At 38.7% G+C, this 21,121-nt stretch overlaps 1 protein-coding gene across 1 annotated transcript in view; it reads left to right on the forward strand.

Annotated features, from left to right (window-relative positions):
• The window catches only part of dcc (DCC netrin 1 receptor), a 339,139-nt gene that overhangs the window by 285,931 nt on the left and 32,087 nt on the right, over nt 1-21,121 (forward strand). The window contains exons 23-26 of the mRNA XM_005725637.1: nt 5,377-5,539; nt 6,795-7,018; nt 7,345-7,461; nt 19,575-19,724. Of these exons, the coding sequence (XP_005725694.1) occupies nt 5,377-5,539; nt 6,795-7,018; nt 7,345-7,461; nt 19,575-19,724 (654 nt within the window). The remainder of the gene's footprint in view (nt 1-5,376; nt 5,540-6,794; nt 7,019-7,344; nt 7,462-19,574; nt 19,725-21,121) is intronic.

Below are 21,121 nucleotides of genomic sequence, written 5' to 3' on the forward strand. Positions count from 1 at the left end.
AATGTGGATTGTGCCCCACGCAAAGTTATTTCTGTTCATGTCTTTGTATAAGGTCAATCCATTAACTGCTGAGATGTTGCAGTTTATTTAATTTACAGCATGTGGTTTCCATAGGAGCCTCCAAAAGAACCGTCCACGTGATGCAGGTTTTACATTAACATCAACCCTTAATTAAATACTAAGGAGGCTTCAGTAATAATGTTGTGCACATAATTGGACTGTATGATAGTATTGAGTTTATCTCTCTGCTGGTATTAAGGACAGCGCTGAGTTGTTTCTCTGAAGTTTTTTAATACTCATTTACTGGATTTTAAAACTTAACAAATGAAAAAAAACCTGCTTGTTCATGAACAGTTGCAGGAACATAGTAAAAGTAGGACAAAATGTTATCCAGTATGATGTCATTGTGACTGACAGTGATGTTCAGATTAAAGCCTCATTGATGTGTATACTCTGGTTTCTCCACAGAGATTTTTTCCCCCTGGGGTGGACCTGGTCTTTGATTTGTCCCTTTGGTGCTACAGTGCTTTATGCTCCAGTCTACAAAGAATAAACTATAAGCTATAAAATAAAATTAGTCGGAATCACGCTGCATTTTGATGTCTTTGTTTGCATTGTCATCTTTGTAACTGCTCAGTTTCGCTTCCCTGCTGGATTTCTGGGCTTTGCAAGGATTTCTGTGCTCTCCGTCGCCCTTGTGTTGATTTGTTGGTGTCGTTGTGGCTTTAAACTGACTCAGCTGGCGAGAGTTTGTGATTTATTCTACACAGTTTCTCTGAGCTTCTGGGCCTGTGCTACTTTGCTGAAGGGCATCTCAGTAGAGGTTGTTACTACTCTTGTTATCATCAGTAACATACATTTTGCTCGCGGGTCAGTTTTGACTTCCTGTCAGTTGCTGCTATTGTTGCATCTTTTTGTTATTTAAAATTACGGACTCTTTTTCTACTTTATACTCAATAAAACTGTAATTTATCGTAAAAACAAATATTAATTTGATGAAAGACATTTTTGCCACGACCTTTCTTAATCTAAAAAGCTTTTTTAAGATGAAATTTAACAAGGTGCCAATAAGCGGATGAGCAGAAGACTACCATTCAACTAACTAAAATCAAATTTTTGTCTCCACGGTTACCTTTAGTTAACATCAGATGACACAGTCCTTTACATAAAACATCAAGAGTTTTAAACCTCCTGTACAAGTTTTCCTTAATGTATAAATAGGAACAAGAAAAACATTAATGGTATTCTTGTCACAGTCCGGCGAGGGCAGACTGTATGTGTTGACAAAAGGACCCAAAACGCAGACTCCAAAAACTGAACGTGGCATGGATTTAACAAAAAACAAGCCGTTTATTGAGGCTATCAAAAGGGCATTGGTGAAGCTAAACAATAACCCAAACTGGGTGAACTAAAACTAAACATGAAAAAACCTTAAACATGGTGAACTGACATAGATTCCTGAAGTAGTGACATGGATGAGCAGACGACCTGACAAAGAATGACTGAAAGCACACGGACTAAATACACACAGGAGGATAATGAGGGAAGTGGGAACACATGGAGAAACAGCTGACACACATGAACATAACGACGTCACAAGGAGAGAGTAACACTAAAAACATTGAACATAGGAACACAGGACCCCTTCAAAATAAAACAGGAAATACAATGAGACGCAGACCTGACAACATAAGACACACAGACATGAAACACACAAAGGGCAAGGGAGACTTCACAGGGGTTGAAAACACAAGGGGGAACTAATAAGCAAATGAACATAGGAAACTTAATAAGCTTAAACATACACTATAAACATCAAAATGAACTAAAACTCAAAACACTGGATCATAAGACCCAGGATCGTGACAATTCTGTACAAACGAATCTGTTCTGTCATGTAGCTATATAGCTACATGTATATGCAGTGATACAATGCACACAAGTTATTTAAGTTGTGGGATCAAGGTATTTTTCTCACGGGCATGTCATTGAACAAGTTGTTTCTCTTGTGAGAAAAATTTCATTATATTGAAGGAACTTGTGGAAAAAGATGTTTTATCTCTTGGTCGAACTAAATTGCTTATCTTGCGGGAACAACACGTTCATATTGTTGGAACAAGTATTTTGTTCTTTGTTTAACTTGTGGGAACAATTGTTTTAAATATTTATCCAGCTTGTGGGAACGAGTGTTTAACCAAGTAACTGGCGAATGCATTAGCATAACAGGAAAAGACCTGAAAGTTACCTGAAGTTTAGCCAGCTTGTTCCCACAATATAAACATCTTTGTACGCCCAGGAGCTATAAAATATTTTAAGTTAGCAAGTGACTCCTACTGATTTCAGTTCTGTTTTTCATGCTAGAGTAGCATGAATTTAATTATGTGACATTCTGAGGTGTAAATCAGACCTAATTAGCTGAGTTCTCTCCATTTTATGGTCGCTGAGTTCATCTGAAGTGAGTGGATAAGTGCTAAAGAAACAGAACTGTACCACCGCTGCACAAAAAGGAAATGCTGATTAACAGGTGATGATTGACTTGATTTAAATAATTTTTACCTTCACTTTCACATGTTTAACTTGTCACTTGTGAACAACTGTGATCATTTTTAACCAGTGGGGAAAAATTCAAAGCAATCAACGTGTGCACAGTGTAGCTGAGGTGAAGGTAGTGTCATCAATCACAGGACTTTCAGGACTTTGTAGGTCTGCTATTTTTTCATTTGATCTTTTGGACTTTTTATTTTCAGATGTTGTTTTTAGTTAGTTTTAATCACCAGAACTTCTTGGTTTGGACTTAAATGCACATTTTTCACACAAAACGCTAGAAGGTAAGACTTTCCACAAGCATACCTATTTTCTTACCATAGAGGCAGATCCTGGTCAGTAAAGGATTGAGATCACGCTGCCTGTATATAATCCATGAATGTAACCATGACATTAACCATTGGTTTCTGGACTTTACGTTTTGAATCCTCAACGTTAGCATTTCTGCAGCCACCACATTTGATTTTAGGAGCCAGATGTGACCACGTGTGGATAATAAAATCAAGCACTAATCTATCACTTAATGCTAGCAAGCATCTAATACATGTTTGTGGTAGACAGTAGAAATTCTACAATTTTACTCATAAAAATTGAAGCATAATCTTCCTTGATGGCCTGCACCACACAGGAAAACATTATATTTGGCAGGCAGATCGATTAAAATACTCTAAAAGGCGCAAACACTACACATGAATTCGCTATTGCCCTCTGTACAGCACGATTGTACAGCTGTTATAAAGGTCAATACTGTCCATAAAAATGTGCGTGCTTTTATCCATCCATGAAACTAAGCATTTTAACATGAGAGGCTGTGATGAGTGACTCGCTTTTGGAACCAGCGTCACGTGGCCACTCGAAGATCTGCAGTTTTCAGACCTGAAGGTTGACGCTTTGTTCAAAAAAGAAGTTGAACTGTCATCACTTTTTCTGGTGACATCAAAGGTTGAACTTAATATATTTTAATTACCCCATAACCTTTGCTCTCGCAAAACAATGAAAGCAGAAACTGCATCAGCTAAAACTCAGAATTCTGAAATTAAATAAAGAATTTAAAAAGAAAAAAAAGGAAGAAAGATGATGAAATTGTACTTTAAAAAGGAAAAGAAGGTGGTGTTGTGGCTTCTGTGCTGTGGCCGTAAGCTTTGATGGATTGTGGTTTTCATTGAGAGAGACAAGCAAATGGAGAGAGAAGGTGAAAGAGGAAAAGTGTCCTGCTATCTCTTTTCCTTTGTGTTTCTCTTTGTCTCATATGTACACACTTCTCTTGATATTTTGTTCATCCATCTTCTCCCTTTCTTTTTCTTTCATTCTCTCTCCCCTCTCAGTCATTTTATTGTCTCTCCATTCCTATGTTTTCCTTTCCTTTTTCCACCTCTCCAGCTCCTCCCTCTTTAACACACTTCCCTCGCCTCTGCATTTGGACTTCATGCCCCATATGTGTTTCCTATTTTCTCCCTCTCTCTGCCAAGGTCGAGTTAATGAATGACAGAGCGTGTCATCAATTCCCCTCTTTCCCTTTACACCTGTCGTACACTCATACACACACTGTGTATTGATCGGTAAAGCAGCAACAGCAGCAGCTTTGCATTTTCAGTCCAGTCAAACCACTTCTTCTTTTTCCTTTGTCTCAATTTTGGGTATCGTGGAATAACATATATTGGTTGCACAACTAAGACAGATATAAAAATGTGACTGTGGAGCAGTTAAATATAGCAATTTGCCTAAAATTTGATTCGGTATATCAACTTATAGTAGTGTTACCCTTCCTGTTCTGCTTTCCACATGATATTATGAAAAAGGTAAAACCAAATTGAAATTTCAGTAAAATTCAATCTTCTTCGAATAGAAAAAGTTAAATGATTAAATGATTTCTTTATGGCTTTATTAGTCTCTCACATTGTTGCGGAGTAATTGTGGATCAGTCTTCTTCACAACGTTGCTTCAGTTCATTGAGGCAAACGTCTCCACTTTGGGCTCGTCTGCCAAAGCACATTCCTCCAGAAATCTTGTGCTTTATTCAAACCTACGCTGTGCTGCCATCTTCTCCTCAGCTAAGAAACGCGTTCTCCTCGTAAGCCTTCCAGACAAGTCGTACTCAGTGTCTTTCTAAATATACTGTCACCATGTGACCTTAGGTTGAATTAAATTGAATTGAATTAAATTGTAAATAATCTTTGTCATTGGAGAATGATGGACGTCAAATGAACCTTCTCTGAATAGAGCAATTATTGCTTCTCTAACACACACCTGAATGCTCCTGACCAGCAAACTGACAAAACGTCTGAATTTATATAGGTGCTGAGACTTGCTGGTGATCAGTTAATGCATTTGATTAGCAGCACCTGACTGTTACCCCAACCTTATGGAAGCAGTGACTGTGCTTTTCACGGGATTTCATAGAGTTCTGTGAAAACTTTTTTTTCTTCATATTTAAGCACCTTGAGGCAGCTGTTATTGTGGGTGTATATAAATAAACTGAATTGAATATAACTGTGTCATCAGCAATCATCAAAATGTATGAAACAATTTTTGTCTTTTCTTTTTATGGTGAAATTTAGTTAGTTTAAAAGATCTAATGAGCAAAAGAAAAAGCATTAACAATTTGCCTGAGATATTACAGTATATATAATTTATTGTTGTAATGTTGGCTATATCAAGCATTTTAGGTGAAGGTTTCAGGAAAATGTTTGTTATACATAATGAATTCACAGTAAAAATGGCATAAACTTTATAAACTGATGTCATTTTAGTATATTCATTTTGAATATACAGATTTCAGTGTGCATTTATTCATGTTTCTAACTTCTGCCTCTCTTCTTGTATTTATTCCAGAGTCTCCAATTGGTCAGATGCGTCCCCCTCACGGCAGCGTCACCCCTCAGAAGAACAGCAACCTCCTGGTCATCATTGTGGTTTCTGTGGGAGCCGTCACCGTGGTCGTGGTTGTCATCGTGGCCCTCATCTGCACACGGCGCACCTCCGCCCAGCAGAGGAAGTAAGATGTTTCATTCATCTGTGTGATGGCAATAAACGGCTGTCACTGTAATGAGGCAGATGGTTAATGAGCTGCCCTGCATGTCTTGTTTATTCTCACAGAGATTTACTCTGAAATTAATGTCCCTGCCAGCTCACACAGGTCTGAATATATGTACCAAATCACAAATAACCCAGCCAGCAAAAACCTCAGCTAGATCTCTGCATGTAGACTTTATCATCCCAGGAAATGTCAGTTCATCAGGTTTTAACGTTATTTCATTGTAGTTTGTTTTGTCATGGTTTTCTTTTTATAAACACACTCAAGAGGTTTTATTTACTCTTTCAAAACCACCTGTTAGAAGTCAACTCACGCAGATGACTTTTGTAACAGCAGGAATGGCAATTATGCCTTTAAACTCGACTTCTAGCCTCCTTGAACCGATTTGTAAGAAATGCGACAGAAAAGCCGCAACTGTGTTCACAGTGCATCTTCAGTGCATTTCCATTCTCCAAATCAATATGTCTTTCATTGTGGGTGCATCAGCGATGGTCGACCACTGCAGGCACCAAGATTGCTTGGGAGAAGAATACCCTGTTTAGCCCACTGCTACAGAGACAGAACTTCAGATAAGCAAGAAATAATGAATGGATGAACAGTTTCAGTCTAGTTTGTGTTCATGAAATTGCAGTTTTTAGTATTTTTCTCAGTTTTAGTCAAAATGATTATTTATATAGTTCATGAAATTACACTTGGTATCATATAATCCACTAATAAAGTGGATTAATTTCATCTTCCTACCTTCAATCCACCTTTATTGTAATCCTGTTCATGACATCATATGGTGGCTATGAGAGCTCAACATCCTGCAAATTAAAAAACAAAACAACAAAACATCTTTAATGATTTGAAACACAGGAAAACTCCTCAAAAATACAGATACAAGTAGAAATGATGCTCTGGTTCAGAGAGTTTCTGTATAATTCCATTTATAATGTCAGTATAATTTCATAATTCTCCTCCCCACATTTCAGTGAGCATAATCTTGTTTCATAATCTTCAAGAGTTCGAGGCAGTTCAAGACATTATGCCAAATTTCATTTGAATTCATACTGTTTTATGATCCAGATGATCAGATTTGAGTACAGCTACAGGTGGAGAATTCACAGCCCTCTCCACCCCACAGTGCTTTCATTTAGTGGAAATAAACGATGATGGATGGAGTGTTTTCTTCTCCTGACCCTCCTCCCCGGTGCGTTTCTCATCCTCTGTGCAGGAAGAGAGCAAGTCACAGTGCCAGTAAGAGGAAGGGCAGCCAGAAGGACCTGCGGCCTCCGGACCTCTGGATCCACCACGAGGAGATGGAGATGAAGAACATGGAGAAAGCTCCCAGCATCGCACCGTCTGGCCACGATTCACCAATCCAGTCTTGCCAGGACCTCCCCCAGGTGGCACACAGCCAATCAGAGAGCCAGATGGGGAGCAAAAGCAGCCATTCAGGTACAGCACTGATTCTCATTTACCAATCAATTTAGTATATAATGTGTATAGCAAAGCTTCATTTAGTTACACTCATATTTTTTATGTGTTTAATTAGATTTAATCTTATAGTTTCTCTTTATTTTACATCATTACGTTTAAGATAAATGGGTTATGAATCTTGGTTTAATTAGCTGTGTAAACAGGCCTAATTAATAATGATAAAAACACAAAAGTATCAAATAAAGATCTTTTCCAAGTGGAAAATGGAACGCTAAACCTAAATCCTAATCCAAGGAAATGAAGATGTCTGAATCCCTGATTGGGTTTTGATTGTGATGTTCCAGGAGCAGATGCTGATGAGGTTTCCAGCAGTATCTCTACTTTGGAGCGTTCTCTGGCTGCCAGGAGAGGAACTCGAAGCAAAATGATGATTCCCATGGACTCGCAGCCGAGCAACACACGTAAGAAACGCAACAGAATATATGGATATTGCTACTGTGAAGCTAAGCTTTCATATATGAAGTACTATTTTGAAGCATTTTGGCCTCTGACATGGGTGTGTTTGTTTGTTTGTTTGTTTGTTTGTTTGTTTTGTTTTTTATAGCTAGAAATGCTAACTTGGTTAGCAAGCTGGATCCTAATAACTGCACAGGTGAAACACATATGTTGCTAATAAAATACTAAACTTCTCGGACAATCTGCTCAACCATTTTATTTGTCAGATAATTGCATTAAGGATGCTCCATAAAGCACTAAAGGTCCAGTTCAGTTCATCCAATTAGTCTAATTGAATTGTTGGAATCACAGACTGTATATAAATAATGAACGTAGCTTCTGGGGGATCACCCCCTGGTTTGTTGTAAAGCTTCAAATGCATCTCAGCCTCATCTGAGGCTTTTTTATACCATGCTTTATTCTCATTTTTTACTTTAATTAGTACCTTAATTTACAAAATAAACTTTGTGTTTTCTTCAATAAGACTCATAACTAGTGGTTGGGAACACACACTCATCACAAAAGTGTTTATTGAGGTCAGAGAGCACCAGAGCTGAGAGTTATTTTCTATCAGAATTCTTAATAGCCCAAAGTGTGTTTTCCAAACACAGGAGTCGCCCTCCAGTAGACATCTGGAAAACTGTGGGTTTAAGACACTTTTGCAGTGGATTCACAATCATTTAAGCTCTTCTATTTATCATGATTGTTTAGAGCTCTTTGCCTCTCGATCGCTCTCCTTCTTGGTCATGCAGCCCTCGCAGCCTGGAGGTTTGTTGCGGCTCATTGTCCTGCTGAAAACAAACAGTGTTCCCAGGGATGGTGTGAGCATTGTATCACCATATGCTTCACAGCAGGAACCTCCTTTACTACATCTCACAAACACATAAAACCAAAGTTCCTATGACATCAAAGCCCTGATTTCCACTGGTCTGACGTCTATTCCTTTTCTCTCTTCTTCCAAATAGTTCTCTTCTTCTGCATATCATTGCCGTTCTGTAGTTCAGCTATGATGGCCTGATTTTCACAGTCAAACTAAGAGTGTTTGATCTTTGAAACAGCGACTAAATTCCTTTTAAGGAGGATGGAGGGATGGTAGTGGCATAATTAAGATGACTTTTACCCAGGAGACATGAGTTTGAGATCCATGCGGGACTCTTTTTCTTTATTGCACAGTTTTCTATTCTTTTTGGTTGCTTTTTTCTAGGTTAGTAGTCCATCAGAGATTTTATATGCACTTATTCACACAACTGCAAAAGCCCTGATGCTTTGGTTACTTTCTGTTCATTGGTGATGTGCAATGACTGATTATTATTAATATCAATTATTTTATGGACTAAAAAAATCCCCCAAGTACTGGATTTGATGGAAAGCGTTACAAAATCCTCTCTCTTGTTGCAACTAAGCTCTGACTCGGATCCATCGATAAATTGATTGTCATCATCCAGGGTGAAACTTTTGTATGTCTTGGGCAACACAAACTTTTAGCCTCCTCCTTTCCTGAGAAGTGGTTCAGCTCTAAGTTTACCAAATTGGGTCACCTATAAATTCATTTATCTTCTGATGGTGGGGTCAGGTTTGTTCTACCTCGTGGTGCTTTAGTCCTTATCCACCTTATCTAGCTACAATTTGTTTATGGTTCATGGAGCTCGCCCTTGAAACCTGACAATATAGCCATTATTTTATTATAATAAAGCTTCTGTGCTTCTACTAAGAATATGGGAATTTTGACACTATTACTTGGTTTTGATGCCATTATTTCCAGACACTTAATTTTCAGTCAGAGTGGCTGGTAGTTGTGAAATAGTACATACAGAAGAGCACTGAATTTGTTCATAGTTGCTGGGAAAATGTAGAACGCTAACACACAAACCCAGTGACCAATCAGTCAGTGACCTTTTCTCCAAAGCAACTCAGGTAGTCAGTAATGTCTAATTTGTGTAGGGTGACTTTACTGCACCACAGTAAAGTGACCAGCTTCAGTTAACCTGAAACTAGCAATGAGTGGATAAACATCAGTTAGCTAGCCTACATTATCTGAGGTAGTAATTGTTCTTCATTTCTCAAGGTTACGGGTTAAATAACAGTTGTTATTTTAAACATCAGGAAAAATATGGAAAATCACTTTCCTGAAAATTGGTGAAGCTCACACATGCATTCTTATTTCTGTCTAAAGCTAGTGAGATATCATCACATTTGATGTAAAATCTGTGACTGGAAATTTCAAAATCACATATAATTAAAGAGCTCTGCAGTTTCTCAGATTAACTTGGGAGCATACTGAACTGAACGTATTTTACATTATGCTCAATATACGTCATTGCTCTTGCTATTGGTGCTTGAGCTTTCACATGGTACCTCCAGATGATGTCTCCAGTGGCCAGTTGCCTTAGGGTGATGATGATGATGATGATGATGATGATAGTCAGAGAGTTCATCTTTCTTTGACTTTCCAACTTTCTTTGGGAGGTTTAGATGTAAAAAGTCTTTCAGGCAAAAGCAAAGTTGAAGAGAGAGGCGTTCACACTTGCACCAACTTTCTCACACTGATAATTAGCCTGTTCATTCCCTCAGAACGACTCAGAGGACAGAGTGGAGGGGAGATCTGAGGACACGCCAGTGACGAGGGGATGAGCCTGGGAAAGACAAAATGAGGAAGGAGAGGCAAGCAGCAAAAAACTGGAAGAGAGTTGGCAAGATGAAGCGGGAAAAAGGAATGTTGCTGTGAAAACTCAAAGATTCGGTTTACAGTGTGCGACTCCAGCAGTGGCTCTGATCAGATCACATGAGGGGTTTCACAAGAGCAGCTTCAGCCAGTCAACACGGCTGTGACTGTAAAAGTTTTACCAAAGACATGATTGCATTTGTACTTTTCTTTGTCACTCACACTGATTAATGAGTACTGAGCCATTAAATTCCGTGTTCTACAACCACCTAATGGAGTCTGGTGAAGTTAAACAGCAGTTTACGGTTGGCTGGTCAGCACAACTTTAATTTTAAAGACGTTTATTGTAATGCATACCACACTATCTAAAAACAGACCCCTAAATTCTGCACTCTGTTTGGATGAATTTAAAGCATTAGTCTGTAACAGTGAGTCATCAGTGTAGAAAGAATAGCTGGAGTTTGATACAAACTGAGTTTTCTATCTCATTCACTACTGTTTTTCTCCAGATATCATCGTATCTCAAAGATAATTTGGCTATACCTCTTTAGGGTGTTATTCCCTGTATCAGAACTGGCTGTTTTCGATATTAAAATACTTCATTTAAAGGCACATTCTGCAAAGAGGTCTCTAGTGATCACTGCTGTGTAATTTGGCAGATTTGCAGTTTTAGAAATGATTCTTTGACTTAAGTACTCTAACTCATCATAATTCTCATGGAAAAAAACAATAAGTTGGTAGCACCTTGTAGAAGCTTTTCAGTTCATAGCATAAGGCCCTGTTCCTCTCAGAGAAGACTGTGGATAAAAGGAGCATGGCCACCGTGACATTAGCAGTTTCATATTATTGATATTACCATCTTTTTTAATATTATAATATTATCTAATATTTGAGTATTTGGAGAGGGTCTGCGATACATTGGCAGCCTGTCCAGACTGTACCCCAGCTCCTGCTCTATGAAAGCTAGAATAGGCTCTAGCCCAACAGTGAGGGACCAACATCCCAAACAAAATCAGTGACTTTCATTGATGCCTAGAAATGTCTGTCAGCTATCACTGACTGACTGACTGTGTCAGCAGTTCCCTAAAACACAAAAGTTATGGTCATAACCCAAAATGTAGGTTACAGTAAGCCAACACAACCAGCACTCACAAACATGAAACAGACCTATATCAAACACCATCCCTTCAAACAGCACACAGCTGATGGCTTAGCCAAGGCTGAGATCTTAATAGAAACATAAAGTCACTGTAATGCCCCAGTCTTGCCACTAAAAACACCCACCCAAATGATTACCTCTTGTTACATGATTTAGGAAAGTACAAACTGACGGTCAGGATTAAAATCCTTTACTTAAACCATTTAACGCCATTAGAAGAATGTTAACTCTGGTTTAAAGGGTCAGTCCAAGTCATCTCCTCCAGCATTTCTTCAGACACGTCATGTCCCTTCATTTTTATCATACCCCTTTTGAAGCTCTTGCAGTCCTTAATTACACCAGTCTCCTGTCATTTCCATAAGACACCTTTTAACTGTAGCACTTGTGAAGTCTCTAAAGCCGTCTAAGACTATGTCAAATTCTGTTTGATGTGCATCACCCTCGTCGGCTCATCCTCGCACCAACTCTGTCCCACTTCCAGAATCGCAGTGACACCTCCTCCTGTCCCAGCACCCATCGCACTGTGGGTGGAGTTCATAGTCTAGGCACTTGATTTTAAACAGCTGTTTGTATAAAACTGTTTCCTTTCACCATGAGGTTGATGCAGAACATCTGCAGAATCTCTGTGATACCAAATTGTGTCTATGAACCAGTTTTGTGCACAGAAGCAGGTTGTCTAATTACGGTGTTCTCTCTCTGTGGAGTGAATATGTTTTCAGTCACATCAGTGAGCAGAATGTTTCACATTGTAATTACCCTGCTCTCAGTCTGGCTGCATGTCTTGAAGGATTTGTGTCCTCTTTTCTCTCTTTTATTTCTTCTTCTTCTGATGTGCAGTTGCTGCTGTTGTTTAACCCAGTTGTAACAAACTGGAGTCAGGTGAAGCGTAGCATCCAGGTTATAATGCTGTGTGGTTATTTCTGGAGAGAGTGAGTCAGCGGCCAAGTGATAATTCTTGTTAGCATGTGACAAGGACTGTGAGTTTACATAAATGTGGGTGTTTGTGATATGTGGGTCACCGTAAAGCAGGAAAACCCTCTGGCTTCCTCTGCCAACACTCAGACCTGTTTCCTATTCTATTTTTTCCCTCTTCCTATCTTTTTTATTTGCTGTCATGTTTCACATTTCATAGATTTTCCTTTTATTTTATTGTTTTTTGGAAGTTCTGTCAAAGACGTCTCTGTTCTAAGCTGTGGCACTGCATCTTTTAGAAATACCGTTTCTCTTTCTGTAAAAATAGAAAAGCTTTAAGGTATTTTTTGTTTTTGGAGAGGGAAGTTAAAGACAATACTGAACTGAAAAACACTAGAAAGTGGATGTTCCAGTCATAGTTTATAATACAATTAGTAATCTGTTTAAATAGGCAGCATATTTTTGTTGGATTTAATTCACTAAACACCTAAAGTATATCAAAAATCACGCTAACAGTTCTTTATCTTCAAATTTGAGTGCATATAGTTAAAAATAAATCTCCAGTGTTGTGCAAAACTCTTGAGCCACCCTTCATTTCTTTATATTTTGCTTCCAAGGAACCAGGCTTTCTTGTGATTTTTTTGAAAGTGGTCTTGAGATATGATTTTCTTTCAGAAGATTTTCTTTGCGTATCGGCTGCTTTTTCACTGATGTTCAGTCCACTCGGTGTTTTTCGTTTGAGCCACTTTGATATATCAATCATTCAAGCATAAAAATGCATCTGTTTCAAAGCATGAACCAGTGTTTACATATTTACACATTTTAATAAATCACTGTATCTATTTCTCATTTTCCTGTGTAATTATAAAGGAATTCTGGTGGAGAGTCCCAGATTTTAAGCCATATGCGAATGTTCCCAAGAGGATCATGGACCCCTATTGATCCTCTACCTAATCACACGAGCCAAGGTGTGAAAAAAGGTGTGGTCACAATTGTTTTTACTGTGTCCATGATGCTCTTGGGGACACTTCCAATAGGGCTTAAGTTGAGGAGCTGAGACTTTCAGGTGGAGCTTAGAGTATAACTACTGCTCCTCCACATCAAAGCGAGACAGTTGAGGTGGTTCAGGCATCTGACCCAGGATGCTTCCTGGACGCACCCCAGGTGTTTTGTATCAGTTTTACCAGTCGGAAACCCCGGGGCAGACCCAGGATACGCTGAACAGATCGTGTCTCCTGACTGACTTGGAAAGGCTTTGTTGTGCAGCAGATAGGAACTGGAGGAGGTGGGCGAGAAAAGGGAGCTCTGCTTAGACTGTTCCCCAAGGAACCCAGACCTGAATACTGAATCAGGGCTAGAAAATGGATGGATGGATGGAAAATCCTGCACAAAAACACACATCAATAAAGATTTTTAAATTGAATTCTAACTGTCAAAAGAGACAGATGGGCAGTTTTCTTCTCCAGCTGCTTCTTCCTCTTTGAAACCCAGAGGTTATTACACTAAACCATCATCAATACCAGCATCGATCAGACAGTATTGATAATGGCAGGGCTGTGATCAGCAGCTTTAGGAGGTGTGTGTGTGTGTGCTCATTTAAACAGAGTCAGGGTTTCATTACAGCAGCAGGACGACCAGAGATGAGCAAGCCTGGTCAATACACTTATTGGCGGAGAATATTGATGAGCTTGGTGCAGTGAGGTGGGGAGCTACAGGTTTATGGAGGTTTTGTAAGAGGGTGAGAAGGAGGCCAGAGATAAGAGGAGACAGAAATACAGATAGAGATCACAAAATGCTGAATTTTGCATAAGAGGATATGAAAAAAATGCTGTTACATGAAGTCACGTAAAATTAACAAAGTAAAAGTCACAAAGGCATTAAATAGAAATAAAAAAGGAGTGATAAAGAAACCATACAGAAAGAAAAATATTGAGCAAAAACAGAGACAAGAATGGATAAAAAGTTTGATCAACAATGACACAAGCACACTGAGATGAAACCCAAATAAAACTGATAGAAAACTGTGAGAGTGAGAGAAGAAAGCCAGACCGGAGACACAAAGACACAGAAACAGCAGGTAGAGGTAGAGATCATCTGACGTCTGCAGAGCAGAGATGTTACAGCCGGGTTTTAAAAAAATGAAACAGAAAAATATCGAAGAAGCCTGGAGCTCCTTTAGCTTAAGCAAAATGCAAGAGACATAAACAAAGAGAGAAACAGTGTGGACCCTGCAGGGGTTTAAGAATAACGCACGTTCCACCAAATCAATTACAAACAATTTACTTAAATGTTCTCAATATTTCCCCCATTAAATAAAAAGCAATCAAAGCAAATAAAAAGTCTACTAGTGCAGTCACTACTGTCATGCATGACATTACAAACACCGAAAGTGTGTTGAAAAGCTATTTACAATTTCAGTCAAATTGCCTTTTTTGTTAATTTAATGTGCAAATGTCCCTAATGCATTTGTCAGTTTGCAGCTATCTTCATAATGAACGTGTCAGTTGGATGTTCACTGACACTGATTTTATTCTGTATTTATTTCTTTCCTGCTAAAGTTTTCAGTCATGGTTGTAGTTTGTTTGAATGCTAACACGGTTCCTTTGTTTACTGCAGCCTGTCTGCAGTCATAATAAGACATTTTTAAATTCTTTTAATTTAAATCAAATTTCTAGCACAAGAGTTTGGTCCTTGCGCTTCCTGAGATATCCAACATGCCTCACAGACAGCAAGCCCTAGATCTGTTGGAACTCCACCATCCCTCCTTTTCCTCCTCTCTAATCCCCTCCCTGCCCGTGCTGGCAAATTCTTTGGAGCAATCCTTCTACTCATGCCTTCAGGACTTCTCAGTCCAGGCAGTCATTCCCTTGATGGCTTACAACCTCCTTCAAGATCTAAGTTGCAATAAATCTTTCTTCATCATCTTTTTTCGAGTCTTTGCCCAACTGGGGCCCGCTGACTTCTGTTCAACAAAATGTTCAGCAAATTGAGGTTCCAATGACACGAGATAAAAGACATATCAACTCGTGTCATATACAACCATATGATATTTTAACCAAGATCACTACGTTTACCTAATCCTGATAAAAAGTCCTCTCTTGCCTTAATCTTACGACACTGATATAAGATTAGTGTTTTGTGTAACTACACCAGATACTCGTTGTTGACAGCGGTGAAAACTGTATCTGAATGTTCATAAAAAGTTGTCTGCATACACCAAAGCAGCAAAAAACTCATTGCCCCGAAATGCAGAACTGACCGCCACAGTAAATCCTTTGTGCCGGTGGCAATAAGACTGTATAACTCTTCCACAGAAGCTTCTTCTTTTAAGGCTGCGCTCAGGACCTCTTCAGAGGAAGCTCATCTCTGCTGCTTGTATTCTCTCTTATCCTTACAACAATAGACTGGTACCCATACACTTCCCCATTATTTGTAAAAAAAAAAAAAAAAGACCAGCAAGACTTGGGAAGTACTTCATTCCCAACCATGAGTGGGCATTTTGGCCTGCAGGAAGTGTACAACTTGATAAAGCCAACAGGGCCAGGTCACCTGAGGTCACCAGATCAGAAAGCTCCACACAGAAAATCTTTAACACATGGTGAAGGGATGATGTCCAGCTCTGTCTGGGAACTAGTCTGCCCCTAGTGTATACCAAGCTCTCCTTTTTGGTTGCACAAGGACTGAGTAGTCTGTAGCAATGAGCCGAACGCTCCACACAGAACACCCCCTCAGGGACTTGTTGAACACAAATCACACGGAGATTGGTTGGGCAAAGTCCTGCACACCGCCCAATAACTTTGAGAGGGTAAAGAGAACTCTGTATTAAAAGTAATGAAAAAAGTACATTTGATTCAATATTTTATGAATCTGTGTAATTTACCATCCGTGGTTTTTTTTTACACTGACTGAAACTCAGCAAGTCCGCCAGCTATACAGTTACACTGCTCATTTGTCATGCTACCATCTGAAAAGCTCCATGCCAGTTTACACAATTTATTCTCATTCAAGTCGAATAAGTATATTTCACAAAGTGTTGAAAATATCAATTTAATAATCTTCACAATTATTATAATGACTAGTAAGAAAAATATCTTTATAAGCATTGTTATTCCCCAGATATTTTATCTATCCACTTTTGAGAAACATAGATGAAAACAAAAACGGAGAAAACTGTTTACAACAAAATGTTAAACCTTGGGTCGTGTTTCTTTTTTCTTTTTTTGGATTGATTTCCTTACAGCAGGCTGGTGAGCCTTTAATTCAGTATTACATTGAAAATATCTTTGTAGAAAACAGAAATGGGCTGTTGCAAATGTTTTCTTTTGAACACTTTTTTTTCCTTATTAAACATTCATTTATATTCAGAAACACAATGCTCAATTCACCTCCAGCCTGAATGGAGGTGCGTAAAGAAGACACAGCTGGAGAGAGACAAAGAGAGAAATATGTGCACACACACACACACACACACACACACACACACAAAAACAAACAAACACTGACGGGTGCCTCTTATCTTCTAAACAGCTTGGAGAAGCAGTGTGTGTGTGTGTGTGTGGACCTGAGGCAGTGTAATCAGTCTCAGTGAGTTTGAGTCCCTGCAGTTTCCTCTCAAGGTCACAATATGAACTCTATTGGCTCCGACTGACTGTCTGCTTTACAGTCGGTGGGACTGTTACAGGGCTGCTGATAACATCATTAACACTGTGACATTATAAAAAACTTCTTCCACCACAGATTGTACTTCTTACGCTTCTCCCTTTCTGTCCGCTGGCATAGCTCTTTGGTTACCATGGATATGTACATGCAAGTGCTTCACTGGTTGCTTTTCTTCAGTGCAGTGAACTTCCAGGTCTCCTAACTAATGAATAGCTGCGAAAAAGAACAGTCTGTACATGGTGAAAAACTATTTTTGCTGTCATGATTTACAAATACTACACCTGGATGATTCAGGATAGTTAGTGGAGTTTGAAATGCAGGTTTTCATACAGAAAAAAGAAAATTTATGTTAATAGCAGCAATAATAATAATAATAATAATAATAATAACAGTGTTTAGAATGATATTAGAATTCTGCTGCTGTTTCTTTTTTGTGATACTCAGAATCTGAAATGTAATGTCTTCTAACATGTGAATCGTGCTGTGCAGCTTTACAGTCATGTCAAAAGTTGTCTCAGGTTTCTCTCCAGTACCCTTTGCTTCATTAGCTTAGAAAATGACCTTTGTAAGTGTCTCTGATTGCTCTGGGGGACTCTTTGCCCACTCATCTTTATGCGTTGCTTCTTTGACATTCTGCCATTCTCATAATGTCCCATCACAGAATTTAAAGTCTCAGCTTTTACTAGAATATTGCAATTTGAGCCTTTTTTTCCAGCTATTATGTTGAAGAGTTTGTGCTGTACTTGGGATCATTGTCATGTTGAGTGATCCTACTGTGCTAAGCTTTAACTGTGAGATGCACTGCCTCACATGTGAATACTTTGGTATAGAGAGGAGTTCGTGGTTGAGTCCTGTGGCTTCAAGAACAAGCTCCAATCATCACCCCTCCACCACTGTGCTTGACGGTTGGTATGAGGTGTAGTTCATTGTGGCCACACATCTCTCCTGATAACCCTTCCAATGATGCCATACTTGTTCAGTCTTCTTCAGTTTGTCATTAACTTTATTTAACCTGCTAACTGATTCTTGATGAATCCCAAATGTAGATTTTGGGTTTTGTTTGGAGTTTCTCTGAGGCTTGGAAGTTCTGACCTCTGGGTGAATTTGCTGGAAAAGATGGAAAGACAAAAACTTCTCCTTTTATACAGATGCTTACGTTTGCTGATTACGTGAGTGATTAGCACTTGATTAGCATTGGGCTGGTACTCATACTCGTCCTTTTTCACAGGAATGCATAGAGTAAACTGACTTTCTCACATGACTGCACATAAGATAACTTTCACTGAATGTCTACTTGATACCATGAAACAGATAAATGAGATCATTTGAAACTATCCAGCACTATAACATATACAGCAGGATAACCCTAAAGTAAGGATAAATTGGTGCCATGTATCCAATTGGACAAATCCTAAAACAACTTCTCAGTCAGTGTTGTCACAGTCTACTCAGCTTTACTCTCACATTCAGTTTTTTCTCACACAAATAAGCAACCACAAGGGTAAAAGAGTTAAAACTTTTCATTTAAAACTTCATCATACTACGGAAGCGTAGAGCTGCCACCCAGGCAAAAGAAAAATACAAGTGTATCACGTTATAACGTGAAAGGTTTATTGTTCTAACAAGATACTTTTCCTGTTTGTACAATATACTATCATGTTTGAACAATATACTTTTCACGTTTGAACAACATAATATCACGTTATTACAATATACATAATTATCACGTTCGTACAATATAAATATTATATTGTACAAACAGGAAAAGTATCTTGTTAGAACAATAAACCTTTCACGTTATAACGTGATACACTTGTATTTTTCTTTTGCCTGGGTGGCAGCTCTACGTATCATACACCAAAACTTTGTGTGAAAAAAAAATTTCATTGACCAAAAGAAAAAAAAAAATTTTTTAAGTCCACTCGCAAAACTGACTAAAATTGAAATAAAACTTTTAGAAAATCTCTAAAGTTTGACTTTTTAAAATGTGTAAACCTAACAAGTATGAGAAGGCGTTTCTGCATTTTTAATGAGACCAAGGTTTCCACATGATTGTGAGTAAAACAATATTTTTTAAATACGCTTTCTTTCCGCTGACAAATATCCTCGTATTAGAATTAAGATTAAGAAAACATTAATGGTCAAACTAGGCATGAGCTAAAATGAGCAAACACACATCTGAAATTGAAAAACGAAACTGAAATAAACATAAAAACTTTCTGTGCAATGACTAATATTGGTGGCCCTGACTCGTTTGGCTCTGTCGCTGGTTTGCTGACTCCTGTGCGTGTCTGCTCTGTCACTGCTATCAGCCTGCTTCTTTATACATCTGTTTCAGTGGTGCTCACAGTTTGTTTTCCCACTCTGACTCATGTATCGCTGCCTCATCTCTCGCTGGTTGAGTTATGTGATCAGTGCTGTGTGTTTGCTTGTTCGGCTTCTGCGTGTTTGCCGGCAAGATTACACAAACACCGCTGAGCCAGATTTCATGACGGTGGAGAGATGCGGCACGATCAAAGGAAGAATCCGTTGAGTTTTGGTCCTGATCAGTTCTTCATAAGCTTTATAAAAAAGGCACTGGCATCGGTGGAACGTGAAATCGCAATCTCTGTGTGGTCTGCAGGTTTACTGTCTCTGTTTCAGTGTGGGCCACTGGAACACTCACCCTGTTGCTCTTTCTGTTTCAGCGGTGGTCAGTGCCATCCCGGTGCCAACCCTGGACTCCTCGCAGTATCCTGGGATTCTGCCTTCTCCCTCGTGTGGCTTCACTCACAACAAGTTTAGCCTGAGACCAATGCCTTTCCCCAGCCTGACTGTGGACAGAGGATACACACCAGGTACTTTGATGCCATCACTATACTTCTAATTGTGCTGCAGCAAAAATAAGCCTGAAAAAATTGCCACTGCTCAGACAACAGGTAGCTCTGTGGCCAGGAGGCAACAAAAGGTGTGAAAGAAAACTCTGATGTCTGCTTTCTACACTTTCTTATTTCCATGTGATATGTTTAGATTAACCTTTATGTTATGTTGTGCCAACAACATAAACTGCTGTAGTTTGCACAGTCAGCAAAGGAGATTTCTTCCTATGTATATTTATAACTGAACACTGAGGCCAAGAAACACGTTGTTGGTTACCAATACTAGTTCATTTTATTTTACCGTCAAATTACAAATTTCTTCTTTCGGGTGTCCAGCAGTCATGACATTACAGGTCTACATTTACAAATGTAGAGGATGTCCTCATTCTAAGAGGCTTTTGCATTACTAAAAGATCATCTTGCTAGTTAAGACATGTAAAATGTATAAGCTAATCAGTGACACAAAGCAAATTTTAGAAATAAAATATTACAAATATTACTGTTGTTCTTATGGGAGTGACATTGTAGGTAAACTGCTTTGTTGTACATTGAATGTGACACATGGGAGAACCAAAGCAACAACATGATCTCGCACTTACAAGAGGATGATGAAATGAGCGTAACATATATTGGATTTGTTAGGAATCTTTCTGAAAAAAACATATAGACGTTCATAATTGCTGTATATGTGATGATGTTCGTGCACATTTTAGTTCAGTGCCGCACGCTAAAGAGGAGATATGGACATACAATATATTCATGGTATGAACTTGTCAACTAAACATGAAACATTAAATGTTATTATTATTATTATTAAATTTTTTTGATAACCTACAGATGTTTGAATGTATGACAGACATCTGTTATATTAAAATCAAAGAGCCATACTTATTTAAAAATAAATATTTTGCCAAAGTAACGGTGATCAAATAGTAAAAATTTGAATGGCAGCAGTGAGGGGGCGGGGCCTAATGATTTCTCAAACTAATATGAGAGAAAAACTAAGCACATTAACTTGCTACATCTGTATATGCTAATATTGTTGTTATGCATGTAGAACTGTCATAGATAGAAGTAAACATGTAACTTTTCCAACTGTTTGCCCACTGTTCATTTCCTTTATCTCACTGTTGTATTCAAGTCTCAGTTTGCTGCAGGGCTAAATGGTAAACGGCATGGTGGGGAGCAGTAATTCAGTAATTCAATAATTGGCTAATTCCTGGTTGGCTCGTATCAGTGATATAACAACAGCAGAGAGGCAGAGTCAGTGGACGGCCTGACACAACACGAAGGTTGATCGCTGCTGGCAAAGCACACAAGAGTGGAGGCGGGTGGGGCAGCTAATGATAGAGAAAGGCAAATATAATGAGAAAGCT

This window comes from Pundamilia nyererei, unplaced genomic scaffold, assembly GCF_000239375.1.
Source record: "Pundamilia nyererei isolate P.nyererei 1_Seehausen unplaced genomic scaffold, PunNye1.0 scaffold00016, whole genome shotgun sequence".
NCBI lineage: Eukaryota > Metazoa > Chordata > Actinopteri > Cichliformes > Cichlidae > Pundamilia > Pundamilia nyererei.